The sequence below is a fragment of the Salminus brasiliensis genome, chromosome 16, assembly GCF_030463535.1.
Source record: "Salminus brasiliensis chromosome 16, fSalBra1.hap2, whole genome shotgun sequence".
In the NCBI taxonomy this organism is placed as follows: domain Eukaryota; kingdom Metazoa; phylum Chordata; class Actinopteri; order Characiformes; family Bryconidae; genus Salminus; species Salminus brasiliensis.
Genome location: NC_132893.1, coordinates 34,269,191 through 34,294,867, shown reverse-complemented (window position 1 = coordinate 34,294,867; position 25,677 = coordinate 34,269,191). Strand labels below are relative to the sequence as shown.

Genomic DNA, 25,677 nt, shown 5'->3' with positions numbered 1-25,677 from the left:
CACCCATAAGAATCGAAAGACTTTTTTTTAAAGCTGCAACATAGGTGAAGATTTCTGCCTTTGTAGATGTCCAAACTTAATAACAACTGAATAATAACTGCACAAGACAAGAAAGACAGGTCAACTGTTTATTAGGACAACAGCTAAATGTGTCGTTTAGCCAAAGGGTGTCCAAACTTTTGCATCAGGCTACGTAGAAGGAAACCTCACAGTGACGCAAGCGCGTACAGCCAATCACAGGCCGCCAGTCATTCGAACAGCGGCGCGGTACAGGGGAACTGTGGCCAGATTAAATAAATTAATTTAATAATAAATATTAAATAAACCTTTCCTGAGAGGTAGTTGACGCTCTTCGTAAGAACCGTAAGTGGCTTTTAGTCGTTACTGAATTCTGCAGTTAATAAAACGTTGTTTACGTTATTTATTATAACTCACCCCGTGTGTCATGTCGCTTGTGCATTGTTTATGTTTTGGGTAACGTCGGCTAAACCCTCGTTAAGTCTCTATATTGTATTAATTTTAATTGTCTATTTGTAGTAGAACTAATAAGACACGTAGCAGAGCTGACCTACCGATAATTCGCCGTGTTTGTGCCTCAAAAGTCCCAACTTTGCAGACGGTCTATCTAGCGAATTCTCCGGTCCACCTTAAATAGTGCAGCACTTACGCTCAGGCGCCCACCGGCACAGAACGTTAACCCGTAGCATTTAAGGTGGAATGGCGAGTTAGAAATATCGGGGCCATTAAAGCTTCTTAACAGTCATTTTAACAGTAATAATTTTAGTTGTATGTTTGTAGTAGAACTATTAAGACATGTAGCAGAGCTGACCTACCGATAATATGCTTAAAAAGTCCCAACTTTGCAGACGGTATATCTAGCTGAATTCTCCGGTCCACCTTAAATAGTGCGGCGTTTACGCTCTGGCGCCTACCGGCACAGAACGTTAACCCGTAGCATTTAAGGTGGAACGGAGAGTTAGAAATATCGGAGCCATTAAAGCTTCTTAACAGTCATAGTTTTTAGCACTGGCTGTATTTATGTTCTCATTTTTGTTGTGGTAAAGTTTCCAGTATTAAATAATCTCCAATAACCTCTATTTAATTATTTATTAATTAATTAAGTTTTAAAAATCAAGATTCAAAGACGCTTTATTAGCAGGACTGTAATAATAACGATATTTCCAAAGCATTACGATAATAACAACAAAATTACAGTGCAATAAAAATAGCAATAATTACAGAATAACTGACAACAGTAGTGAATAAAATTAACAATAATTAAAATAGTTATATTTATAATTGAAATAAATCATATTAATAAATAAATATATATAATAACTACAGATACTTTATATACATACTAATATCTATACACACAAAACTAATAGTTAAACCGAGAGAAATGGAGCTGCAGTGATGACTGTTAAAGTGAACAGTGAGGGAGGTGATACCCACTGTCTCTGATATATCCTGGGCGGGGGGCGAGGGGGGCGAGGGGGGCGGTGGTGTGCCCCTCTCCCAGAATCAGCCCTAATTTCTCCAGTTCCAGAAGTGTTTGGTAGTTTGGGATCAGCTGTTTAAACCTGTCTGTGGAATGATCCATTCTTCTCTCTGTCTCTGGATTAACACAGAAGCCAGATCCATGCTCTCCAGTACAAGGACCCCCAGTGAGCTCTCTCTGAAGACCCTCGCATGGCAGCAGAGGATTTAAGGCTCCACTATAGATGTTATTGCAGAAAACCTTTAATGCAAACATAATATTTATGCTCACATGTGGATAAAGCTAAATAACTCAGCTTTAGAGAATGAGTAGAATAGCAGCTCTTAGTCATTATAACAGCTTCAAAGATACCCACCATACCTTATGTTTGCACACCGGCCTTAACTATGTCCATAGCAAAGCACTGCCAGGAGGACGGGATGCCTTGGAGCAGCCTCACAAGAGCCTCCAAGGTCACCATGCCCAACGCTGAGTGTGTCCTAGAGGGGTATAAGCCCTCCAGCTTTGGGCAGAGGGCCTCTTTGGAGTAACGGAGCTCCACCCTATACCTAAAGCTTTCCTAGAAAAGGGTGGTCGGTGGTTTTAATGTTATGGCTGATTGCACAGGCAGCAGTATAAGGAGGTCATCAGGTCCTGTAGTGTGCAGGTAAATGAGCATCAGCAGCCTTAGTGTTCAGGTCAACAGTTAACACCTGGACGTTGATGATGGTGGTGGTGGTGGTGGTGGTGGTGCAGCACCACTCTCTATGGCATTTTCCCCTGGTGTAGAAGTCCGTGGTGGTTGAGTTAGTGGGCATGGCCAAGCAGATGACTGCTGGATGGGGGTCCAGGGCGCTAGGAAGGCTGTTCATCACTATGGGTTGGTAGTCGTTAAGGTGGTGATGATGGATTTATTTGGGATGGGGTGATGGTTGTGGTTTAAAGCAGATGGAGATGGTAGTTGAAAACCCTGTCAGTAAAGTGGAACGTTCTGGAGCATCCTTCAGGCCTGGCATTTTTTGAGTTAAGATCCCACATCAGTGCTCTCACCACCTCATCTATGGTCAGTTTGACTCTCGAATCAGGTACAAATACAGAGTGTCCAGCTCAGTAGTCAGTAATGGCTTGAAAGTCTGGGATCTGTCCATTGTTTGGTTTGGATGACCAGCTTCCCTGAACACGGTCATGTTAGTGTAGAGCAGTTGTTTCGGGCCTCAGTGAAACAGACAGTGATGTTTTATTGAGACGTTTTCTGTCCTGTTCCAGCGCTGTTCCTCTAGCGGGGTCATTCATTAATAATAAACTGTCAGCTTTGAACTTGTTTGTTTTCCTGAGAGTTTTTTCCTCTCAGTTGTCGGTCCAGCACAGTAAATCTGCATTGCTCACAGATCTGTTGAAGTGCTAATCTCTCATGCCACCATGATGAAATTTTAGGACTATTGGAGACTTCTTTCTCCATCCTGAGGTTCTGCTGTTGGGCTGAACTTGCTAGGATGGTCTGATCTGGCCATGTTGGTCAGTTTGTTCCACTTGTAGATGATTTAGTGGACGGTGGAACAGCGGCTGATCTCTAACTGTTCTGAGATCTTTTTTTAAACCCCTTCCCAGACTCCTCTGCAGCTCCACCCTTCTTTCTGAAGGCCTCAGAGAGCTCTCTGGATCTGGCCATGGTGGTGATCTTCTTCACCCCTCACTTCAACCATCAGCAGACCAGACTAAACGTCAGAGGTTTAAATAAGACTCCAGACTCCTCCAGAAAGCACTACCAGGAGGCCTCACAAGAGCCTCCAAGGTCACTATGCCCAACGCTGAGCATGTCCTAGAGGGGTATAAGCCCTCCAGCTTTGGGCCAAGGGCCTCTTTGGAGTAATGGAGCTCCACCCTATACTTAAAGCTTTCCTAGAAAAGGGTGGTCGGTGGTATTAACGTTATGGCTGATGAGGTGATCAGGTTCTGTAGTGTGCACAGTGACCACGCAGGTGAATGAGCATCAGCAGCCATCAGCAGGATCTGGCCATGGTGGTGATCTTCTTCACCCCTCACTTCAACCATCAGCAGACCACACTAAACATCTGAGGTTTAGGTTTAAGACTCCAGACTCCTCCAGAATAATCCTCTCCAACCATGTTCTGATCATCTGCAGCTGATCTTCTGCTTCTGAGTATAATTCTACACTATTAAAGGAGTGATAAATGTGGGAGGTTCTTAAAAATACCCCAATGAACCCACCCATTCAGTCAACACCATTAAAGAGTAATAAGGGGAGAGAGCATCATCTGCCAACCCGGAAAGAACACGGCCAATTGTGCTCTCTCCGACTCCGGCTGCTGATGGCAAAGCGGCAAGGCTCGGGAACTGAACTCACGACCCCCAGCCTATAATGGCGGGTGTGTGGGGGTGTTCTAACCTTTTCTTCAGATAGAATTAATGGAAATATTCTTTTCTATTTTATAACTGATGTTTATTCAAGACATTGCTTTGGGTGTGTCGGTCCTCATGTAGATCAAATGTTCAAAAAATGCAAAGGTTTTCATGGGGTGTCCTAACTTTTTCACACGACTGTATGACTGTCTGATCTGTGCTGTACAGAAACTGTAAAGGCTTTGAGGTGCTTCTAGCCTGAACTCTGTACTTGTCTTTTTCAGAAATATGAGTCACTGTGAGCTGGAAGAGGTGACGAGGCACATCGATGACAAGATTTCCCTCGTTAAGAGGCTTCTAGAGCTGCGAGCAGTGGGTATGGCCTTCCAGCAGCGGTGCTGTTCCATTTCACAAATGATGCTGTGACTCATTCCTGTGTAACATCCGACACAGAAATGTCCGTCACCGTCAGATCAAATCCTCAACAAAAAACTTCAAAATGAGTTTAGAATTGAGACGTAGTTCAGGATTAGTTCAGGATCTTTAGCCTCCTAGTGTCGGGAGCATTGCTAGTGCGGGTGGGTTGATTGGCAGAACCAAACTTGATGGCGATGGTCAACAGCCGATCCGCACCATGAGCCCTTCCAGCTTCAAGTACGGCTCGGCTCGACCCGCCATCCTTTAAGATCCACGGAAAACGAGCGTCCAGACTTTTTACTGTCCTGCACCGAAGTGGTGGAACGAACTTCCCCTGGGTGTCCGAACAGCAGAGTCCAACACTCGCTGTCCTCAAACCCAGACTGAAGACCCTCCTCTTCTGAGAGGACTTGGGCGGGTACTTGAGTGGTCTCCTTACTGGCTTGTGTTTAGTAATGTCTAAGATTAGAGGAGCTTTGAATTAGTAGTCTATTCAAACTAGCTGAGGTCTTTCTTGGGTAAATAGCAAAGCACTTTTGTAAATAAATAAGAGCATCTGCTAAATGCTTTAAATGTAATGTAATTACATTAAATAAAATAAAGAAATAAAATGTTGACTTATTTTCCAGCAAAAGATCCAGACAAACGGGCGTATCTGGTCAAAATTAAGCAGGATGTCAACGCCATCAATGGGCTTTTGGGCCGGTTCGAGAATGTGAAAATGACCCTGCAGGTTGTTTGAACCAATAGAAATGCCCCCACATTACTTTCAGTAAAATCGTGTTTCATTAATTAATATTTTAAGTTAAGAATGATGTTTCTTGGGCTCAGCCGCCTAATGCTCTAACTCTATGGCCTCAAGGGTCACGGGTTCCAATCCCAAGCCATGCCACTTTGCCATCAGCAGCCGCAGTCTGAGAGAGCACAATCGGCCGCGCTCTCTCCGGGTGGGTAGATGGCGCTCTCTCCCCTCATCGCTCTTAAAGCGTCTGTTAGCTGGTGCGGTGGAGCTGGAGACACGGCGCTTTCCTTTGAGCGTGTCGGCTGCCCGGCGATGCTGCATCAGCAGCTGGAAAAGAGGTGGTGGCCAGGTTCACGTGTATCGGAGGAGACGCGTTAAATCCTTAGCCTCCTAGTGTCGGGAGCATTGCTAGTGTTAGATGGAGATATGAATGGGCGGGTTGATTGGCAGAACCAAACTGGGAGGAAAAAAAAAAGGGGGGGGGGGAGTGGTAAATAAAAAAAAAAAAGATATATATTAATAAATAAGATTTTTAATAATGGAAGTTTATTTATTTATTTATTTATTTTCCCAGCAAAAGATCCAGACAAACGGGCGTATCTGGTCAAAATTGAGCAGGATGTGAACGCCATCAATGGGCTTCTGGACCGGTTCGAGAGATACGTAGTTCAACAGAGAGACCTGCTAAAACATCTGAAGGTTTGATGCTTTACCACCTACACAGCTGTTCAAATCATAGTTATTATACATGGCTAGATTTTGGATGTTTTACTCAATATTTTAGGTATTTAAAAAAAAAAAAAAAAGTTTAGATTTTTAATAACCACTTTTGAACCATGAGCCGTTATGGGTTTTAAAGGACCCATATTCTTCCTCTATTATTTTCTATTATTCTTATCTTGAGGTCCACTCATAGACATTGTGTGTTTTTATTTTTTTTTAAATGGTCAAAATGCAGTTTAACACAACCAATTCTTTTTCTTATTTATAAACTTTTATTTATTCATTAATTTATTCAATTTTTCTTTAACTTTAAGATGAATATAAGATACATGCGATCTGTTCTGATTGGCTGCTAATACACAGTATTGAGCAGATAACAGGCAGGTCAAAATGTGTTAGTTTAATTAGTATTTTGATTTTTTTAATTAAAGGCATACATGACTAATGAATTTGTAATGAAAGTGAGAGAAACAATATATTTTAATGATCAGACTTTGAGTAATTCTACATTACACATGATTGAATAACAGTTACATTAAATGAACTTTCTATTAATTAAACTACACATTCTGATCTAATCAGTCATGTGTTGGTAGTTAGTTAACCTGCTTCCTAACTGATATAACAGGTATAGGTACAGGTTAATAACAAGGTCATATCATATAGGCTAGTTTACTATTTAGATGTGTGCACTCAGCCCTTATCCCCAGCTCTTCCCCAGCTCTCCCCCGGCTCTCCCCCGGCTCTCCCCCAGCTCTCCCCCAGCTCTCCCCCAGCTCTCCCCCAGCTCTTCCCCCAGCTCTTCCCCAGCTCTCCCTCGGCTCCTGTGCTGCTTGGCTGGCTCACTGCTCAGTGGTTCCTCCAGATATTGGCACTGGCTCACGCTGCAGTGCTCACACTGCCACTATCCAGAATGTCCAATCCTGGCTTACATAAATATGATAAATCATAGATTGGCAGGGAAATCCTCTTCATCTTAACTGTCCAACAGCATTGTCACTTAGCTGGAACCAGCAGATGATGATGATGGAGGGGCCTTGAAGCTGAAAGCTGCTGTGGATTCCAAGCTGCTGCAGAACTTCACTTGGTAGTTTACGTACTAACCATCTAGCCCACGCCTGGCTTTAGGCAGCATGGTGCCAATAGGTTGATGATGTTTATCTGCTCCGGAGAGTCCTATTCTATTGGCAGTACTTCTCTACAGGGATTGGATAAGCTGTGTAGCAGCATTTGCAATGTGTGTGGCTTAAAGTAACAGAATGAAATTATTAGAAGGGGTGTCCACAAACATTTGAACACATAGTGTATCAGTCCAGATCAGTTTAGATCAGCCCCTGATTTTAATTACTGACCTCTCTCACACTCTCTCTCTCTCCCTCTCCCTCTTTACCTCTTTACTACAGGAGCTAGATGAGTTCTTTCAGGAGGATGTCCAGAACGCACATCATCTAAAGGAGAATATCCCACCTCATATGCCCCGTAGGGAGCAGCCAGCCACTCAGTAAGTCTCAACAGGCTTTTTTTTTTTTTTTTTTTTTTTTAAACAATATCATTTTTTATTTATATTTACTGGTTTAATTTTACATCAAAACAAACCTAACAAGTGTAGACTCGAACCTCTTATAGAATAAAAATGAAAAAGAAATGGCCATTAACGGTTTAATACGTGCACAGTCCACTTATCTATACATAAGTGATGTTTTAAGGGGGGTAAAACGACAGCATTAATAGCAAAATGGAATAATTAAAAAGTATATATTTTTTGATAACTTTATTAAAGCGTTAATTATGCAGTTACAGTGTAAGCTGGATGTATAGCATAACTCTCAAGGCTAAAAGACTAGTTCAATGAGACCGGGCTGACATGGCTCTGCGGTTCTACTGGCAGTCCTGACAGCCAGTGTTGTCAGTTTGGGTTCCTTTAGCCATGTTTGCAGTGGTTGTTCCTTCAAAAGCCTCACAAATACATCAGCGTTATCCTCTCCTGTTCCTGGAAGACCACACTGGAACGCAGTTTACTGTCTTCTCAGTCGTCCTGGAGGGCCGGATAATGAGCTGAGGTAGAGCAGAGGAAACTGCAGACTGTGTCTCTCCTTGCTTTCAGAGCAACAATACCAGCTGTCACTCTCAGCGAGGGCTTCAGGATCTGGGACAGTTTCTCAGTGAAATTAATAAAACTTGCATGCACCTTACAGCATGATCAAAGGCTTCCTTCGGCGGAGGAAATTGGGCCTTGTCACGGGTCTGTGTTATCTTGTCACGCCGAAAAACCGACTTTGTGTTTGAAACCTCCTCTCCGTTCCACAAATTGGTAGAGCGGATTGAAATTCTGCTGTTCTGAGCGTGTCTGGAGTGTGCTTAGAAATGAAGGCCACGGCGCTGCATGAGATACCATTTGTTAATCATTATCATGATCTCAGCCTTTGCAGTACTCATTTTAAAGAAGCCTACATTTCCAGATCAGTTTCTGTGAATCAGGGTTTTCATGTAATCTAAAAACGGCAGCTTTACAACCTTAACTTTTACTGGAAGTCAATGTAGAAATATAATTTTATTTGAAGTCATCAGATACCATAAAAAAAAACAAATGGCAGACTAACATTATGTCAAAAAGTAAAAAATAAATTCAATTAAAAAAAAAAAAAAAGGCATAAATTGAGAAACGGGTTTTGTGGGACAGCAATGTTATTCTTGACAAAATAATGTCCGACATCATCTCTAATTTTATTTTTTCTGAACTCTGCTTGTCATTTTTATGTTTTTTATTTTTGTTAAAAATGAAAGATACATTATCATAACCATTTTCTTTTAATCCTTGATTTTAAGGATTTCCAAGCATTAAAGTCTATTTTTGTGTCTTAAAGACTGTGCCTTTAAGAATCATGCCTGCATATGTAAAATTCCTACTGTTCTAATTGGCTGCCCTGTGTTGTACCTTCAGTTCCAAAAGCAGTGCTGGCTGTAACGGTCCTTATAACTGTAGTATGTGGGCGGGGCTGGACTGCTATAGGGTGAGCAGGTGGATATACAGTACAGTGCGAAGGTTTGCTGGTTAGCACATTGTCTCTCAGTGCTGGGGTCTTGGGTTCAAGTTCCTGTTTGGAGAGGGGGGTGGGGTGGGGGGGTCCAGATCAGGTAAACTGGCTATGTAAATGAGTGTGGGTGTATTAGAGCTGGGCGATATGGTAAAAATACTACATCACGATATTTAAAGACTTTTTCCATGGATACATACACAATATTTATCACGGTACATGTAAACACATCAGTGTCAGATTCTTATAGACTACTGTTCAGATCCTCTCCTGTACTGAATACAGTGATTTATACTCTATAACATCTGCTGCTCTTCATCTAATTAACCCAGTCTAATTACACTGTTAGTAATGAATCCTGCAGCTGATCAGTGTTTATTAAGCACTAACAGTCTCCTCCATATGATTAGAGAAGCTTATTATTATCACCATAACACAGTATTATATTATGTATATATTTATGTGGCACTCTTTCCTGGGAGAACCCTCTAGTCCTCGATGCAGGTGGCTGGTGTGGGGAGGTTGAGTGTGAAGGATTGCGGATGGTGATGATTAGAAAGGCACTAAATGAGTTCCCTATCTGGGCAGTAAGTGTTTATCTCCTCAGTAAAACGTCCGTCTATCTTTTGTGTGAAACTCACCAATGTCACATCCTTTATCCTTTGTCTTTTATAGACTATCTAATTCATGTTTGGCTGCTGTTGTAAGGCTAAGACTCTGGTAAACCCGTTTCAAGCACCAACACAGTTCATCCACATGAGTAAAGGCATGTTTTCACAGGACATATGAAGAACTTCTGAAATCTGAATTCAGTTTCTCAAGTCTAGAGTCAGAGTATCTCTTCACACTGTGCTGGGGGTCACACAGGGTCTCGTTATAATAAAATATAGTATTATCTTCTATTAATAATATCGAGAAAATGGCCTTATAGCCTCCAGAGGTTTACCAGTCACCTTTTCTGATGGAGCTGTTACGGGAATGTGAGAACCATCTATTGTTCCACCATAATAAAAACAAACTAACTCTGCTGGATGAACTAGATGGAATAGAACATAAGTACTTTATTGATCCTAATGGGAACCTGCAGTGTATTAGGCGAAAGGAAAAGGGCAGAAGTGAGCATTCTGTCTTAATAAGATACAGTACTGTGCAAAAGTTTTAGTCCCTTGTAGAAATCAGAGTGTAAAGCTGCTTATGTGGTCAGTAAGTGTTTCTCTCACTGCTATTAGAATAAACACTAATAATAACACTCCTACAGAAAGTGGTGGAGGTTCTCCATCACGGTGTTCATCATTAGAACATCTCCAAAGTTCTCCTCTCTCATGGAGTCTAGTATTATTTAGAGTTCTCCTCAGATCAACACCTGGTTTGGTGGTAAATCAGGGCTTAATGATGGTAAATCAGGTGAGCTGCTGCTGATGCTGCTGCTGCTGCTGCTGATGCTGCTGCTGATGGAGTTGAACACATCCTCCACGCTGTGCTGGCTGGACTGGGAGGCGTCCAGGAGAACCCTGGAGGAACCGAGCTCTGTTCTTTAGACTAGCTCACCGACAAGATCTCACTACTTTCTTTATTCAGAATGAGAAGCTCTTGTTTCTTCTTTTTTACTGGATTTATCTTCACCTGCATCAGTTCTGAGCTTCTACAGTAAACCAGTGGTTCAGTATGTATAGATATAATTGCAGTTCTGGCAAGAAGGCTACATATCTCTGACTCTCTGAAGCTGATTAGACCATCTTTCTCTCTCTCTCTCTCTCTCTTTGTCCTGTCAGGTCAGGACAGCTGGCAGCTCCTGGCAGGCCAGCAGATGTGCAGGCAGCCCCCCAGGAGCAGGAGCAGCCCAGGAAGGCTCCACGCGCCCTGATCAAAGAGATGGAGTTCATCACTGTGCAAGAGTTCGACACCATCCCACAGTGAGTCCCACCTGCACTGTCTAAACCAATAGGATTACAGCTCAGTTTGTGAAGCATCCCACGGAGCAAAACTCTGTAATGTTAAAGGAACAGTTTGGGAAGATCAATTTAGGAGACAAAACACAAGCACCGACATCCTGCCCGTCTGCAGCGCTAGATTTAGCTGCTGGACCGGGCTCGTCCTCACTAGCTTGGAGGTGGGTTTAAGATAAGATAAGATAAGATAAGATAGTCCTTTATTAGTCCCGCAGTGGGGAAATTCACAGTGTAACAGCAGAAAGGGATAGCAGGACACTCAGTTACAAAAATTTAGATAAATAAATAATTTACACTATATACACACAATATAGATAAGAATTAAAAAAGCAATAAACAATATTATTTACAGTAAATGACTCTTAATTGCACATGGGGGTGGGATATTGCACATAGTATACCCTGAACATGAACATGTGTGTGTAGTTAAGTGTGTGTGTATGTGGTTAAGTGTGTGTGTATGTGGTCCGCTGGGAGCAGTGCTGGTTGTGTAGTCTGACGGCAGCAGGAAGGAAGGACCTGCGATACCGCTCCTTCACACACTTGGGGTGAAGCAGCCTGTCGCTAAAGGAGCTGCCCAGTGCTGCCAGAGTCTCATGCATGGGGTGGGAGCTGTTCTCCAGCATGGATGCCAGCTTGGTTGTCATCCTCCTGTCTCCCACCACCTGCACTGGGTCTAAGAAGCACCCCAGGACAGAGCCGGCCCTCTTTATAAGTTTGTCCAGTCTCTTCTTATCTGCCGTCGAGATGCTACTGCCCCAGCAGACCACTCCATAAAAGATGGCAGATGCCACCACTGTGTCGAAGACACTTTGGGGTTTCTCAAAAGATTGCCTTCTGCAAACCATGTCGAACATCGGTTGCAATTGAAGACAGCAGCTCGACAACGAGCTTATTCCACCATCTGTGAACTGACCTCCAGGCTGAATATGAAGATGATTAAAAACGTCGGGAGTCTGCTGCCCACTACAGGCCGGAACCAGCCAAGCACCTGTTGGACCGTAATCTGTGACCTCTCTGGGTAGTTTCTTCTAGTGGGGAGATTTCTACTTGTGTGCAGTCACATATTCTGACAGAGAGACATTATCAGATTACTGCACTGTTTCTTCTAGAAGTGATACAATGTGCTGCCGCCAGAAAGTGTGACCCCTGTATACTTCTGTATAAGAAACAGTGCAGTCACATTTACAGTTTAAGTGAAATAGATCTTAAATTTAAGATGTTTAAACATTCGTAAAGTAAAATGAACTTAAAACCTTTGAAAAGGACAAATAAAATAAAATATAAATATGATTTAATATAAATATAGTACATTCGCATAGTACACATTTAAAGGATGAGGAGTATCGTCTAATTTTCATAATCTGCAAAATCCCAGAAAATATTGAGATCATTTTTGTCAATATCGCAAACCCCCACTGATCAGATACCATTGCTGAATTAATACATCATCAACCTCACCATGTGGGAGAGACATAAGGCGTCAGGATTGACTTAAACATTACTTTACTAACTTTACAACAAACTATACAACTAACGATACAGATATAAATGCAGCTCGATCTGTAAATGAAGCTCGATCCGCACCCAGAGCCCTTCGAGCTCCAAGTACGGCTCTGCTCGACCCGCCATCCCTCAAAATCCGCGGAAGACGAGCGTCCAGGCTTTTTTCTGTCCTGGCACCGAAGTGGTGGAACGTGCTTCCCCTGGGTGTCCGAACGGCCGAGTCGCTCGCTGTCTTCAAACGTAGACTGAAGACCCACCTCTTCAGAGAGTACTTGGACGATTAGAGTACTATGGTCACCTTATTGACTTGTGTTTAGTAATGTCTAAAGCTTAGAGGTATCTTTGAACTATTAGTCTATTTAAACTGTTTTTTGGGTAAAAAGCAAAGCACTTCTGGATAAGAGCGTCTGCTAAATGCCTTAAATGTAAAATGTAAATTAACGAAATTGCTGTTTATTTCTCACTGAAATGAAATGACTTCCAGACCAGTGTTGTCTGGGTGTAGGACTTTTATTCTGAAATTTGAAGTCTGTGAGAGCAAAAAGCTAGCAGCTCCTTCTATCTCGGTTCTATTTATATAGAGTACACAGTAGGGCTGGGCGATATGGTAAAAATACTACATCACGATATTTAAAGACTTTTTTTCGTGATGCACGATATTTATCACAAAAAATGTAATCACAGACTCAGTTCAGCTCTCGTCTCTCTCTCCATTGCTGAAAAACGGCAGAAACAGCTTTCAAAAAACGAATACCGAGATTAACTCTGGAATTTGGACTCTTTTGGGACTGAAACCGCGTTGGGCCGGGTCTGTCTGCCTGCATGTGTACTGGTGTGTGTGTGTGCGATCACCCGCTCGGCTCTCCTCCCTGCACTGCTCTTGAGTAAACAGCAGGCTGCTGAAGGCCATGTGTGTGGGCTTCTGCTGCTTTTCTCGGGGGCACTGGTGCTGTGGAGTCTGGTCCAGTGAATTGATTGGTCCTGTGGATCGGCCTAATTCTCCAATACTCGATCCAGCTAATCTTGTTAGTATCGGGACCGATCCCCTACATCTTCTCTAATTTTATTTTCTCTGAAGTCTGCTTATCACTTTTATGTTTTTTTTATTCTTATATTAAAGATACATTTTCATGGCCATTTTTTCTTTATTATTTTAAGGATTGCCAAGGATTTAAACTGTCTATTTTTTGTGACTGTGCCTTTAAGAACCATGCCTGCATCTGTAAAATGCCTACTGTTCTGATTGGCAGCCACAGATACCAGTCCAGAGTGTGTACCACTACACACACACACACACACACACACACACACACACACAGGAAGTGATTACACTGCAGTGTTGTAAAGGAGCTGGGAGCTGATTGGTCAGGGATTATAAGATATTAAACACTATAAAACATCATTTTAAGAAAAGTCTCGACTAAACTAAATCAGTCAGTCCAGAAAGTCTGATTATAGAAACATTAAGGGGTTTTACTGAACTGATTAATCAGCAGCTCGTCTGATCTAAACTGTGGGGCTGGATTATTATTTATACACACACAAAGATCAGATCGGATCAGTAACGGCTGATACTTAGCATTAAGAGCCTCAGATCTGATCTGGGGGCAAAATTAAGAAGATTTGAAATGTAAGAAGAGTGAAATGCTTGTATGGAAGTTGTACGAAAAATGTTTTCCGACGGTCTCATCCGAATATTAGCCAGATTTAAATGTGTGCAGATATCTGAGTCTCTGTATCCCCGTCCTCCTCTCTCAGGTACATGAAAGGACGGGTTACGTACGACCAGCTGAACGCAGCGGTGAAGAGCATCAACACAGCTGTGACTGGCAAATACAAAATCCTCCACCAGCCGGTTAAAACCCTGACCAGCGCCACACGCAAACTCCACCAGCGCTTTAAAGACCAGGAGACCAAAGACACCAAAGGTAAAGGCAGCCCTGCGTCAGGAGCCCTGCGTCAGGAGCCCTGCGTCAGGGTGTGGAGTGACTAAAGCTTAACTAGTGGTGAAAATGTTGAAAGTTCGAACTGTTTGGGGGCTAAACAGGCCACGTTGACCTCAATTAGGTCACAGCCTCACTTTTTAATCTCCCCTGAAAAGGAAAACTCAGGGCGTTTGCTCCAAAAAGCCGTGGACGCATGAGCGGGTGTAATTGCTCTCATAACGAAGGTCATTTATCCTGTCTCTCTCTGTGTCCTAACAAGCTGTTACAGGCAGTGAAAGGTGATCCATCATGCTGTGTGTTTCTCATTCTCTCGTCCCTAACACATCCTCTCTCTCCCTCTCTCTCTTTTCCCTTCTACACTATATGTCCAAATGTTTGTGGTCACCCCTTCTAGGGAATGCATTTAGCTACTTTAAGTTGCATCCATTGCTGACATAGATGTGGAGATGCACACATACACACACACACACAGCTTGTCTAGTCCCTGTAGAGAAGAAATACTGCCAATAGAATAGGACTCTCTGGATCAGATAAATAAACATGAACCTATTGGCATCATGCTGCCTAATGCCAGATGTGGGCTAGTAGAGGGGTATAAACCCCCCCAGCATTGAGGAGCTGTGGAGCAGTGGAAGAGCTGTGTTCTCTGCAATGATGGTGGTGGAGCTCCATCCAGTACTTTTAGATGGAATGTGGTTGGGGATGAGGTAAGATGGTGATCATCTAACATCCTGACCTCACTAATGCTTGTGTCACTGAATGCAATCAGATCCTCATAGCAATGCTCCTCCTCCAACATCTAGTAGAAAACCTCCTTCCCTGGACAGTAGGGTTACAGTTACTCCAACAGAAGCAGGATCAGCTCATTTTAATACCCTTGATTTCAGAAGAAACAGTGAATCGGCAGGTGTCCCAATACTTTTGTCCATGTAGTGTATTTCTGTCTCTCACATTCTCTGATTTTCAGGCTCTCTCTCTCTTAGTCCCCTCCTCTTAAGTCATTCTGTACATTGCTCTTCCTCACTGTATAATCTCTCTCACCCTCTCTCTCTCTTTCTCCCCCCTCCAGGTCAGTTTTTCGTGGTGGAGGAGGACCTGCGCGATCTGGCCCAGCTCAAGGTGGATAAGCGCTTTGTGGGCATGTTGAACATGCTGAGGCACTGTCAGCGCTTAAAGGAGCTCAGAGGAGGTGGCCTGACGAGATATGTTCTGCTCTGAGGTCCCATGTGCACAGCTGGGGGCGCTAGTGAGGCGGTGGAACATCCCCGATTCCAAGACACTGACCAGTTCCTCATTTAGAGCGACGGTTTGGTGAAAAATCCAATGTACACAAATTTCCCTCCTGTAGCACTTTAATATAGTAACACCGTCCCAATACCGTAGTAATTCCAACTAAGAGTCTTTTTCCATCCAGGAAACATATATGTGCACCATCCATAACATTAGAACCACCTGTGTAATATTGAGACAACAACCTTTTGAAGGTGTCCTGTGGTATCTGGTCACCTTCAGACGTTAGCAGCAGATCCTTTTAAGTCCTGTAAGTTGTGAGTTTGAGCCTCCATGAGCATTTTATTGATAAAATTGTTACATTATAGGCCTCGAGTGGTCCAGCGGAGTAAGGCGCTTTCACTATGACCAGAGGATTGCTGGTTCGAATCCCGGCCATACTTCTAGCCATCAGCAGCCAGGGCCTGAGAGAGCACAATTGGCCTTGCTCTCTCCAGGGTGGGTAGATGGTGCTCTCTCTCCCACATCTCAGCTGGCTGATGCATCAGAGCCCGGCGGCTTTGCAGCGGCATAGTTTGGGGGGAAAAAAGGCGTTGGCTACTTGTGCACGTGTTTGAGGGGGTGTGTCATGTTATAGGGAGCTGGGTAATTGCCGAATCCAAATTGGGGAGAAAAAGGGTTGTTTTGTTACATTTTTGTAATCAAGTACACATTAATTTGATACATTACTGGGACAATATTACAATATTAAGTGCTACACCCCCACATTCCCACCAAATATGACTTTGCTGGTTTAGCACATGGGACACGGGACATTAGGGATGAACACCACCACAGTGAAGTCCTGTCCTTTTTACGCTGAAGTCAGTAAATTTCAACAACTACACTTTATTTGGTACTTTTAATTAAATCTTAAGCTTAACCTTGGCCCAGAAACCTAATCCCAAACCTAACTTTGTTGCAGCACAGACCGCGAGGGCTGGGGTTAGAACCAGAGTTTACTAACCAAACGGTTTTCTGTAGATAATCTACAGTAGGCTTTCCAAATGAAGTGTGGTCAGTATGTTTATCTGCCACTTGCCCAGTTTTGTAAATATGTTTATGTCTCCTTAATGGACTTATTTAGTCTCCAACAATAAAGAAATGGATATTGATCAATTAATGCTCCTGTGTTTATTGAGGTCATTCATTATTCTGATCATTCCATTATATCAGTGTCCGACACTTACTTTTTCATTCATCTGTTATTTTTGGAATCACACAACGGGATGCAGTCATGCAAGCTTTGCTCAGGGTTTTACCTGATTTCTCACCCAAAGTTCAACCATTTCTCAACAAGTTATATTTCAACGTGTCCGGTTAGACATTCAGAAGCTTACTGTGTCATCCGGCCATCTGTGAAGGAATCCCACACCACGCCACACCAGACTACAGGAGCCATGACGCATGCCTTCGCTCTGCTGGTAGGTTTGCAGTTCTCAGTGCCTTTACCTTGAACACCGCAGATCTGTGATTGAAGGTTTTTGCTTATTTCATATTTCTGTGCAGCTGGAGAGCCCTGTGCTTGTGGCCGTCGTTTTGGTAGCAGGGATTGGGGGAACTTTCCAGTATGGGTTCCATATCTCCGTCCTCACCTCACCGTCGGTTGTGAGTAAGAGAAATGTGACTTTTTACTGTGTTACGTTTGGTAAACTGCAGTGAACGCACTGGCTGTTGATGCAGTGAGAATTATTATTTTATTTTATATATGTAAAATAAAAATTAATGCTTATTTACATATTTAACAATTATATATATAATTATTATAATAATAATTAATAATTAAATTATAATATAATGTAATTATATATATCATGACATTATATTATAATTGAATTATAATTTTATATATATATATTTTTTTTATATATACATTTTAAAAGCTTTACCCATGATTAAGACCATCTCCCTAAATCATCTTTTACTCCATATATACGCACACATATACACCGATCAGCCACAACATTATAATCACTTGACTCATTGGGGCATGGACTCCACATGACCTCTGAAGGTGTCCTGCTGTGGGATCTGGCACCAAGACTGACATTAGCAGTAGGTCCTTTAAGTCCTGTAAGTTGAGAGGTGGACAGGGCCTCCATGAGCATCAGTGAGTCTTGGGTCCTCATGACCTTCTCGCTGGTTCACCGGTTGTCACACTTTTGGCAGGTTCTGACCTCTGCATACCCACAAGACCTACCTGATGTTTTGGAGAGGTTCTGACCCAGTCGTTTATCTAGAACATCACAGTTCGGTTCTTGTCAAACTGTCTCAGATTCCTATGATTGTCCATTTTTCCTGCTTCATCATCTTCATCACCTTCAAGATCTGACGGTTCACTGGCTGCGTAATATGTAGATCCACTCCTTGACAGGAGCCACTGGGTACAGATCCTCAGTGTTATTCACTTCACCTGTCAGTGGTTTTAATGTTATGGCTGATTTGGTGTTTTTGTGCCCAAAACAGGAAAGGATGAGTTTCTTTAAGGGATTAAAAACAGCTGCTTTTTGACTGATAAAGTGTCCGGTTCTCTTTGTACACGTAGTAATACATTTGCGAGGTGGATGGTTTGGGTTCATAAATAATTTCGGAGCTTAAGTAAGTGATATTGACTAGATGATACATGATACAAGTATTTTGAAATAGAGCTGTATGTGTATTTGAGCCTGAGCTGCATGTTAGATTCAGGTGTACTGCAGGTTAAAGAAGCTCATGTTGAAATGCTCAAATCTGTTAGTAATGAAACCGTCTTCTTGTGTTGTCAGTATATCAAAGAGCTGGTGAACAGCACATGTGATCAGCGTTACGGTCGCTCACTGGAGGCCTGGGAACTGTCCCTTATCTGGTCCTTCACTGTCTCCTTGTACTGCATTGGGGGTCTGTTTGGCGCTCTGGGGGCTGGACACCTTGCTGCTGCCTATGGGAGGTAGGGCCGTACGGCTAGGGCTGTCACAGTGGATTTAGTAGCAATCACAGGGAAATATACATCATTTTGGAGCAATCCTATTGGTCCATTCTTCATGACATTTGGATATAATATAAAGAACTGCCAGATACACATTGTCAGAAAAGCAAAACTGGAGACAGATGTATGTAATATATTACATAAAAGTCATATGCAAAGTTTTATACTTTTATTATTATTATTATATATATATATATTTTTTTTTTTGCAAGCCTGGAATTGGCTGGTCATTAATAATGTTAGGTAATATCATTAGGTACTGTATGGGTTCTTGAAAATGTACAGTAAAATACACATGGAGCATATTACATATCGGTATGTACATAATGGACATGTTACTTACATATATTCTGTACATAGGTCACATGTTACTACCTGCAGATCATTGTAGGCAATTATAAATAAATATTCAAAGGTACTTACATATATACAGCTTAATACATATGGGACATAATACACAGATACAGTACAGTACATAAATGATGCATGACTATTCTAATTATACACAGGTGATTGTATTTTATATATATATATATATATATATATATATATATATACTACATATATACTATACTGTAGTTCTCTGCATATACTTATGCCTATATTACATTTAGGTACTTACATATTTACAACATATATGGAACCTGTTATGACATTATATATTATTAGCACACACACACACACACACACATATATATATATATATATATATATATATATATATATATATATATATATATATATATATATATATATAATGATTTATTTATTTATTTATTTAGTGAGATATTTTACATAGCTTTTATACTGTTCCTCCACCCACACAGATTCATTCCTCCCATGTTTATAGGAGGTGGAAAGAATAAATAAATAAAATGATATAAGTCGGTTCTCATTGGTCAGATATGTTTTCCTCAACTGGAACCACAGAAATTGTGTATCTGTCAGGAAAAGGCCTCGCTGAGTGGTGATGATGGGGCTAATGATTAAGTCAAGGCTGTTAATGTGTGAACCCCTCACTCCGGGATTACTGTTTGCTGCAGTTCGGTCGATGCTATTGGACAACAGTGGATCAATTGAGATTGATTGACTTCAGGTAATTCGATGAGTGACTTATTGACTTCTGGAGAGTCTCTGCAGTGTTTAATTGCAGAATTGACTTGAGTAGAATCTGAGGAACGCAGGAAAACCACCAGGTGCTGGACCTTTCTCAGGCCAGTCTGGGTTGAATTTGGCTGACCTGGGCATTTATCTTTTTCGACAGTATTACTGTTTCCACTCCTGGGCCATTGGTTCTTTCCCTGTATCTTTAAAAGAGGCCTGCAGTGTTCAGCTTCTTGGTTCTTGTATTTTCTGTCCTGTTGACGTTGTGTGGTTTTATGTACCAGAAACAATCTGGCCGTTATCCAGCCTCTGGTTCTGGCTGTTTTGCTGCTGTGCCATTAAAACTGATAGGTCTTAGGAACCGTGACTATTAGAGCTGGGCCTTCACCAACATACTGGTAGAGTTTACTGGACCTTTTTTAACGTAAGTGCTAGCGCCCCCCTTTGGAATTCTACTAGTATTTTAGCGTTAAGCTAAGAGCAATGCACAGGAACTCTTTTATGGTCGTTCAAGATTAAACATCAACATCGGTGCTTCATGCTGATTATTAATGTTATTAGAGCTTCATACTGGAAATTAATGTTATTAGAGCTTCATACTGGAAATTAATGTTATTAGAGCTTCATACTGGATATTAATGGAGCTTCATACTGGATATAAATTACTGGATATTAATTAGAGCTTCATACTGGATATTAATGTTATTAGAGCTTCATACTGGATATTAATGGTATTAGAGCTTCATACTGGATATTAATGTTATTAGAGCTTCATACTGGATATTAATGTTATTAGAACTTCATACTGGATATTAATTATTAAATGTTAATTCTGTGTTTAAATGTGATGATACACTGTAGGTAAGAGTGTGTTCACTGTGTAATGTAACTGTGTCAGTGTTACGTGCACATCAGTAAATCCTGCAAGGACACGATGCCGTGTTTTGAGCAGCTCCTCCTGTTCCTCTCTAATTAGGAAGAGATGTCTTCTACTGAACAATATTCCGGCCATCTGTGGAGCCGTGCTGATGCTGCTGAGTAAAACTGCCCATTCGTTCGAGATGATCATGGCAGCACGATTCATCTATGGCATCAATGCAGGTTTGCTGCAAAAATGAGTCATCACATCACACTTCAGTTGTGTAAGAATTTAGGTGTTTTTTTAAAGCCTGGAACAGATGGGGTTTCAATAATTGTTTTTCTTTTGTTTCTGGAGATCAGGGACATATAGGTATCATTAGGTACATACTGTATATATGAATATATCACATATAGACATTTAGGATATGTATGTACAGTACATAACGGACATGCTACTAACATATATTCTGGACATAGGGAACATGTTACTATCTACAGATGATTGCATATATATAATGCATATATATAATGTAGGCAGTATCAATAAATAATCATAGGTATTTGCATATATACAGAATAATGTATATGGGACATATTACATGTAGATATTTATATACAGTACAAACAGGATACAGGACATATTATATTTATACACATGTTTATATATATATATATATATATATATAGTAGGTCTCTGCATATGTACTATATCTGTATTACATTTAGGTACTTACATTTTTGTATATTATATTATATTATATTATATGTAAGTATCTATGTATAATATGTCCTATATGTATTATACTGTGTATATGCAAGTACTACCCGTATGTAATGATATTCCCCACATGCATATTATATTATATAATGCATGTGGGGAATATCATTACATACAGATAGTACTTGCATATACACAGTTTAATATATATGTATATATATATATATATATATGTATGTGTGTGTGTGTGTGTATATATATATATATATATATACACACACACACACACACACACACACACTATATCATACTAATAATAGGTACTTGCTTATATATGCACAGTAAAATACATATTGGCCATATTACTACATTTAGGTACCTGCATACTGTATATGCAATACATTATAGGATATTTTCTTTTTGCAAACTGATGCTTACATATATATAATGTGGGGAATAGCATATATTGTATAGGTACTTGCATATATACAGTGTAATACACATGGGGCATATATTTAATGTAGGTACTTATTATAAGTATCATTATTATTATTATTATTCTCTTTTATTAATTAAATAACTTTATTTTAACTTTATACATATGGGACAAAGATATGGGATATGTTTGACTCATATCCTGACATGGTTGTAATTCTGTGCAGGTGTGGCTCTGATTGTCCACACCATGTATGTCCTGGAGTGCGCCCCCAAGAGGCTGCGAGGGATGGTTGGTGTTTCTGTTGCTGGCTTCGTCTCGTTGGGCAAGTTTTCTGGCCAGCTGCTCGGCATCAGGTGGGTGGCGTGATTAACCAGTTTTGAATTCAGCCACATTGTTAGCCTGTATTGATTACTCATGTATGTGCACTACCAGTCAAAAGTTTTAGAACAGTCCCCAATGTTTTCAGTAGCCCAGCAGCTCCAGGTCTGCATCTCTTCACAGCTGAAACTGAGACCTGCTCCAGTGTGAAGCTGCTGAGCTGCAAAGTGTTGTCACATGAGCCGTCCATCACACAAGCAGCCGCTGACTCTTCTGATGCTGCTGTGGGTTTGAGTGGGTCAGACCTCTTCCTGTACCGGACCTCTTCAGGTCTTCTCCAGTTTCGGAGAGTCTTCTGATGGTGTGGGAGGACAGTCTTTGTAAATAATAAATTATTTGCATTTTAAAAGTTGTATGTTTTGAACCAATTACTTAGTCCACTAAGAGATCACTGGACTTTGTACCAGTTAAGGTTATTCCCTGGACCTGACAAGCTTAAATATCATTACAAAAAAAAACACTAGGTGTTCTAAAACTTTTGACTGGTATTGTATATGCAAACTATATGCAAAATCAGAAATATGTGTGTGTGTGTGTGTGTGTGTGTGTGTGTGTGTGTGTGACGTTGTGTTTGTAGTGAGGTGATGGGGACAGAAGATCGCTGGCCCTTCTTGCTGGCTTTCAGTGGGCTAATTGGTTGTCTGCAGCTGGCCACTCTGCCCTTCCTACCGGAGTCTCCTCGTTATCTGCTGCTGGAGCGTGGGAATAGACCTGGCTGTGAGAAGGGTGAGGAACACACACACACACACACACACACACACACACATGCTCTAATATGATGCTGGTCCTCCACAAGCCACCATAACAGCTCTCTACAAGACCTCTGATGGAACCTATTGGCAGCACTGAGCTGTGGAGCAGTGGAAGAACTGTGTTCTCTGGAATGATGGTGGTGGAGCTCCATCCAGTACTTTTGAGATGAGTTGGGAATTTGGGGATCAGGTGAGGTGGTGATTGTCTACACTAATGCTCTTGTCGCTGATTGCAATCAAATCCTCACAGCAATGCTCCACAATCAAGTAGAAACCCTTCTTCCTTGGACAGGATAAACTCTTTTTAATACCCTTGATTTCAGAAGTTAGAATAAATGAGCAGGTGTCCTATTACTTTTGTCCATATCTGTATCTGCCACCAAGACATTCCAGTAGATATGTTGGGTCATGTAAGTTGTAAATGCTGCATGTGCACTCAGTCGGCCACATGACATAAAAGAAAACAGCACCGATCAGAAAAGGCGAGCTTCTTCCATCATGGTAGACGGGGGTTAGAATGGGTACTCTGACCTGCCCATGGCTATGCTGTCCCATACACAGAAGGGGATGACCTATGAGTTCACTGTTCTGTGTTTTGTCCTTCTTCAGACCTCTGTCAGTAGATACTCACCACTGATGACAACGAGCCCTCGATGGCCTTGGAGCCAGTTGGGAGACATTGTTTTAATGTCTTAATGTTTTGGCTCATCAGGGTAAATCAGAGCTCTGCTGAGCCAAGATGTTTAAGATGTAAATTATCCAAATCTAAACCTATATCTTGTGTGTGTGTGTGTGTGTGTGTGTGTGTGTGTGTGTGTGTGTGTGTGTGTGTGTAGCTCTGCGGCAGCTGTTGGGGGCCAGTAAGGACCTGAGTGTGGAGGTGGAGGAGATGCAGGCAGAACACACGGCACTGCGAGGTGTGAGGAGTCACAGTGTCCTGGAGTTCCTGCTCTCACGCTCTGTCCGCTGGCAACTATTCACCATCCTCGTCACCTTCACCACACTGCAACTGTGTGGCATCAACGCTGTGAGTCTCTCTCTCACACACACACACACACACACACACACACACACAAAGTACTGGCACATGTATTGTCCATACCAGTATGCCACTATTGGTGTCACACAACATTAGAGATCTCGTAGTAGCAGCTTCAGAATCATGCTGAAGCTCCACTGACTGTAACAGGGAGAACGGCATCTCCGTCATTCCCACTCCGGGCCGGAGCGCTGCTTCTACTGCACTATGGAGCTTTGGTGGTGGAGCTGCAGGAGGAGAACCTCTCTCCAGAACTGCTGCTGTATAACGCTGCGTAACACCAGCTCAGTCCACATGCTTCCTTACCATTAGATGCTGCTTCTGGATCAGCTGTCCATGAAGGGGCGCTCAAAGCGTGACTCGTGTTGACAGCAGTGGTATAAAAGTGAATTACACTTCCCGACTGTAGGGGGAGCTCTAGTAATGGACGCTTGTACCCCACCAGTTTTACACACACACTCCTCAAAGCCGTCTCAAAGCCAGATACTGAATTGTGTCTATATTTCCCCACTTTCACTACATTTCCCTCATCTTCATCTTCACTGCATTACTTTAACATGTGAACCACGCCACAGATCATCCTACAGATTTATATAATATAAAATTATATTTCAGTGATTGTCATTTAATGCAGGTTTGTTCATTTTTGACAGCAAATAGAAAATCCATCAAATCTGAGAGCATCAAATATTCATTCTGTTAGAATCAGACTTATGGTTCTTATCAGAATTTGCTTTTCTGAGTCTAATATTTGCACTGAGGAGGAAGAGTCGTCTCATTCACCTCTGATATTTATTGTGAGCGACCTGCTGTGTGTGTGTGTGTGTGTGTGTGTGTGTGTGTTTCTGTAGGTGTATCTGTACTCGTTCGATGTTTTCCGCGCTGCAGGGATCCCAGCCCACAACCTGCACTACGCGGCTCTGGGGACGGGGCTGTGCGAAATCAGCACCACTATTGCCTGTGTAAGCCTTCACTTATTACACACACACACTTATACCATATATTTATATTGTTAGGCCAGGGAGTCATATATATGTCCCATATATATCATATGGGACATATCATATATATACATATGTACCCATATTTAAAATGTCCCATATGTGAATATCTATGTGTGATTTCATCCCATATAGTAATATATATTAATATAATAATATATGTGTGTATATATATATGTGTGTGTGTGTGTGTGTGTGTGTGTGTGTGTGTGTGTGTGTGTAAGACGCTCTTATCCAGAGTGACTTACAAAGTATTACAGAGAAGGGTTAATGTAGTGTTAGGAGTCTTGCCCAGGGACTCTTATTGGTGTAGCACAGCATAGCTCACTGGCAGGTAGTGGTGTTATCTGTTGCGCCACACCAACCACTACCATTATATATTTATAGTCTGGTCTGCCCTTGATTGTTAAAGTAAGATGTATATACATCCTCACAGGAAAATAACATTTTTATGAATTCCATTTATAAATGATGATTGTGTGTGTGTGTGTGTGTGTGTGTGTGTGTGTGTAAAGATTACATCTGTATCTGATCTGTGTGTATAGGGGATGGTGATTGAGAGCACAGGGAAGAGAGTGCTGTTGATTAGGGGTTATCTGGGAATGGCCTCTACGCTGCTCATCCTGACGATCACACTCTACCTGCAGGTCAGTCACACGATCCTCACTCTGCTCCACTGAAATATGCTCCATTGACAGAACTCGATTGCACCGCTGTTACCCAAAGACTCTCTGTTCACTCCACTTCATGCTTTCAGACTCCATATAGGAGCCATTTCTCCCCCTACGTTTAGTCCAGCCAGCCATATGAGCTGTAATGAGGGTCCGGTCAGTCATGACATGTAAATCCGCATGCAGGTAAATAACCTGGCAGTAACTAATGAACAGTTAGTAGCGTTTGGCTCAGTAGTGCCCAAAAAACATGATTTTCCAACTTGCTCTGGCTACTGCACTCGCTCAGGGGGGGTTTCCTTTTGTTGACTCCGTGCTGGT

General features: G+C 41.8%; 2 protein-coding genes across 2 annotated transcripts in view; both read left to right on the top strand.

Moving 5' to 3' along the window:
- Positions 1-294: 294 nt before the first annotated feature.
- On the top strand, positions 295-15,377 carry ska1 (spindle and kinetochore associated complex subunit 1). Its single transcript, XM_072659265.1, has 7 exons — positions 295-363; positions 4,126-4,217; positions 5,575-5,699; positions 7,127-7,224; positions 10,531-10,671; positions 13,972-14,141; positions 15,229-15,377. Exons 2-7 carry the CDS (start codon positions 4,130-4,132, stop codon positions 15,375-15,377), a joined length of 771 nt encoding a protein of 256 aa, XP_072515366.1. The 5' UTR covers positions 295-363; positions 4,126-4,129.
- Positions 15,378-16,828: 1,451 nt separating this feature from the next.
- Positions 16,829-25,677, top strand: part of slc2a11l (solute carrier family 2 member 11, like) — a 14,086-nt gene continuing 5,237 nt past the window's right edge. Inside the window, exons 1-9 of the mRNA XM_072659023.1 lie at positions 16,829-16,852; positions 16,938-17,036; positions 18,194-18,354; positions 20,474-20,598; positions 21,739-21,868; positions 22,471-22,619; positions 23,482-23,672; positions 24,536-24,646; positions 25,231-25,332. Coding sequence (XP_072515124.1) covers positions 16,829-16,852; positions 16,938-17,036; positions 18,194-18,354; positions 20,474-20,598; positions 21,739-21,868; positions 22,471-22,619; positions 23,482-23,672; positions 24,536-24,646; positions 25,231-25,332 — 1,092 coding nt within the window. The remainder of the gene's footprint in view (positions 16,853-16,937; positions 17,037-18,193; positions 18,355-20,473; positions 20,599-21,738; positions 21,869-22,470; positions 22,620-23,481; positions 23,673-24,535; positions 24,647-25,230; positions 25,333-25,677) is intronic.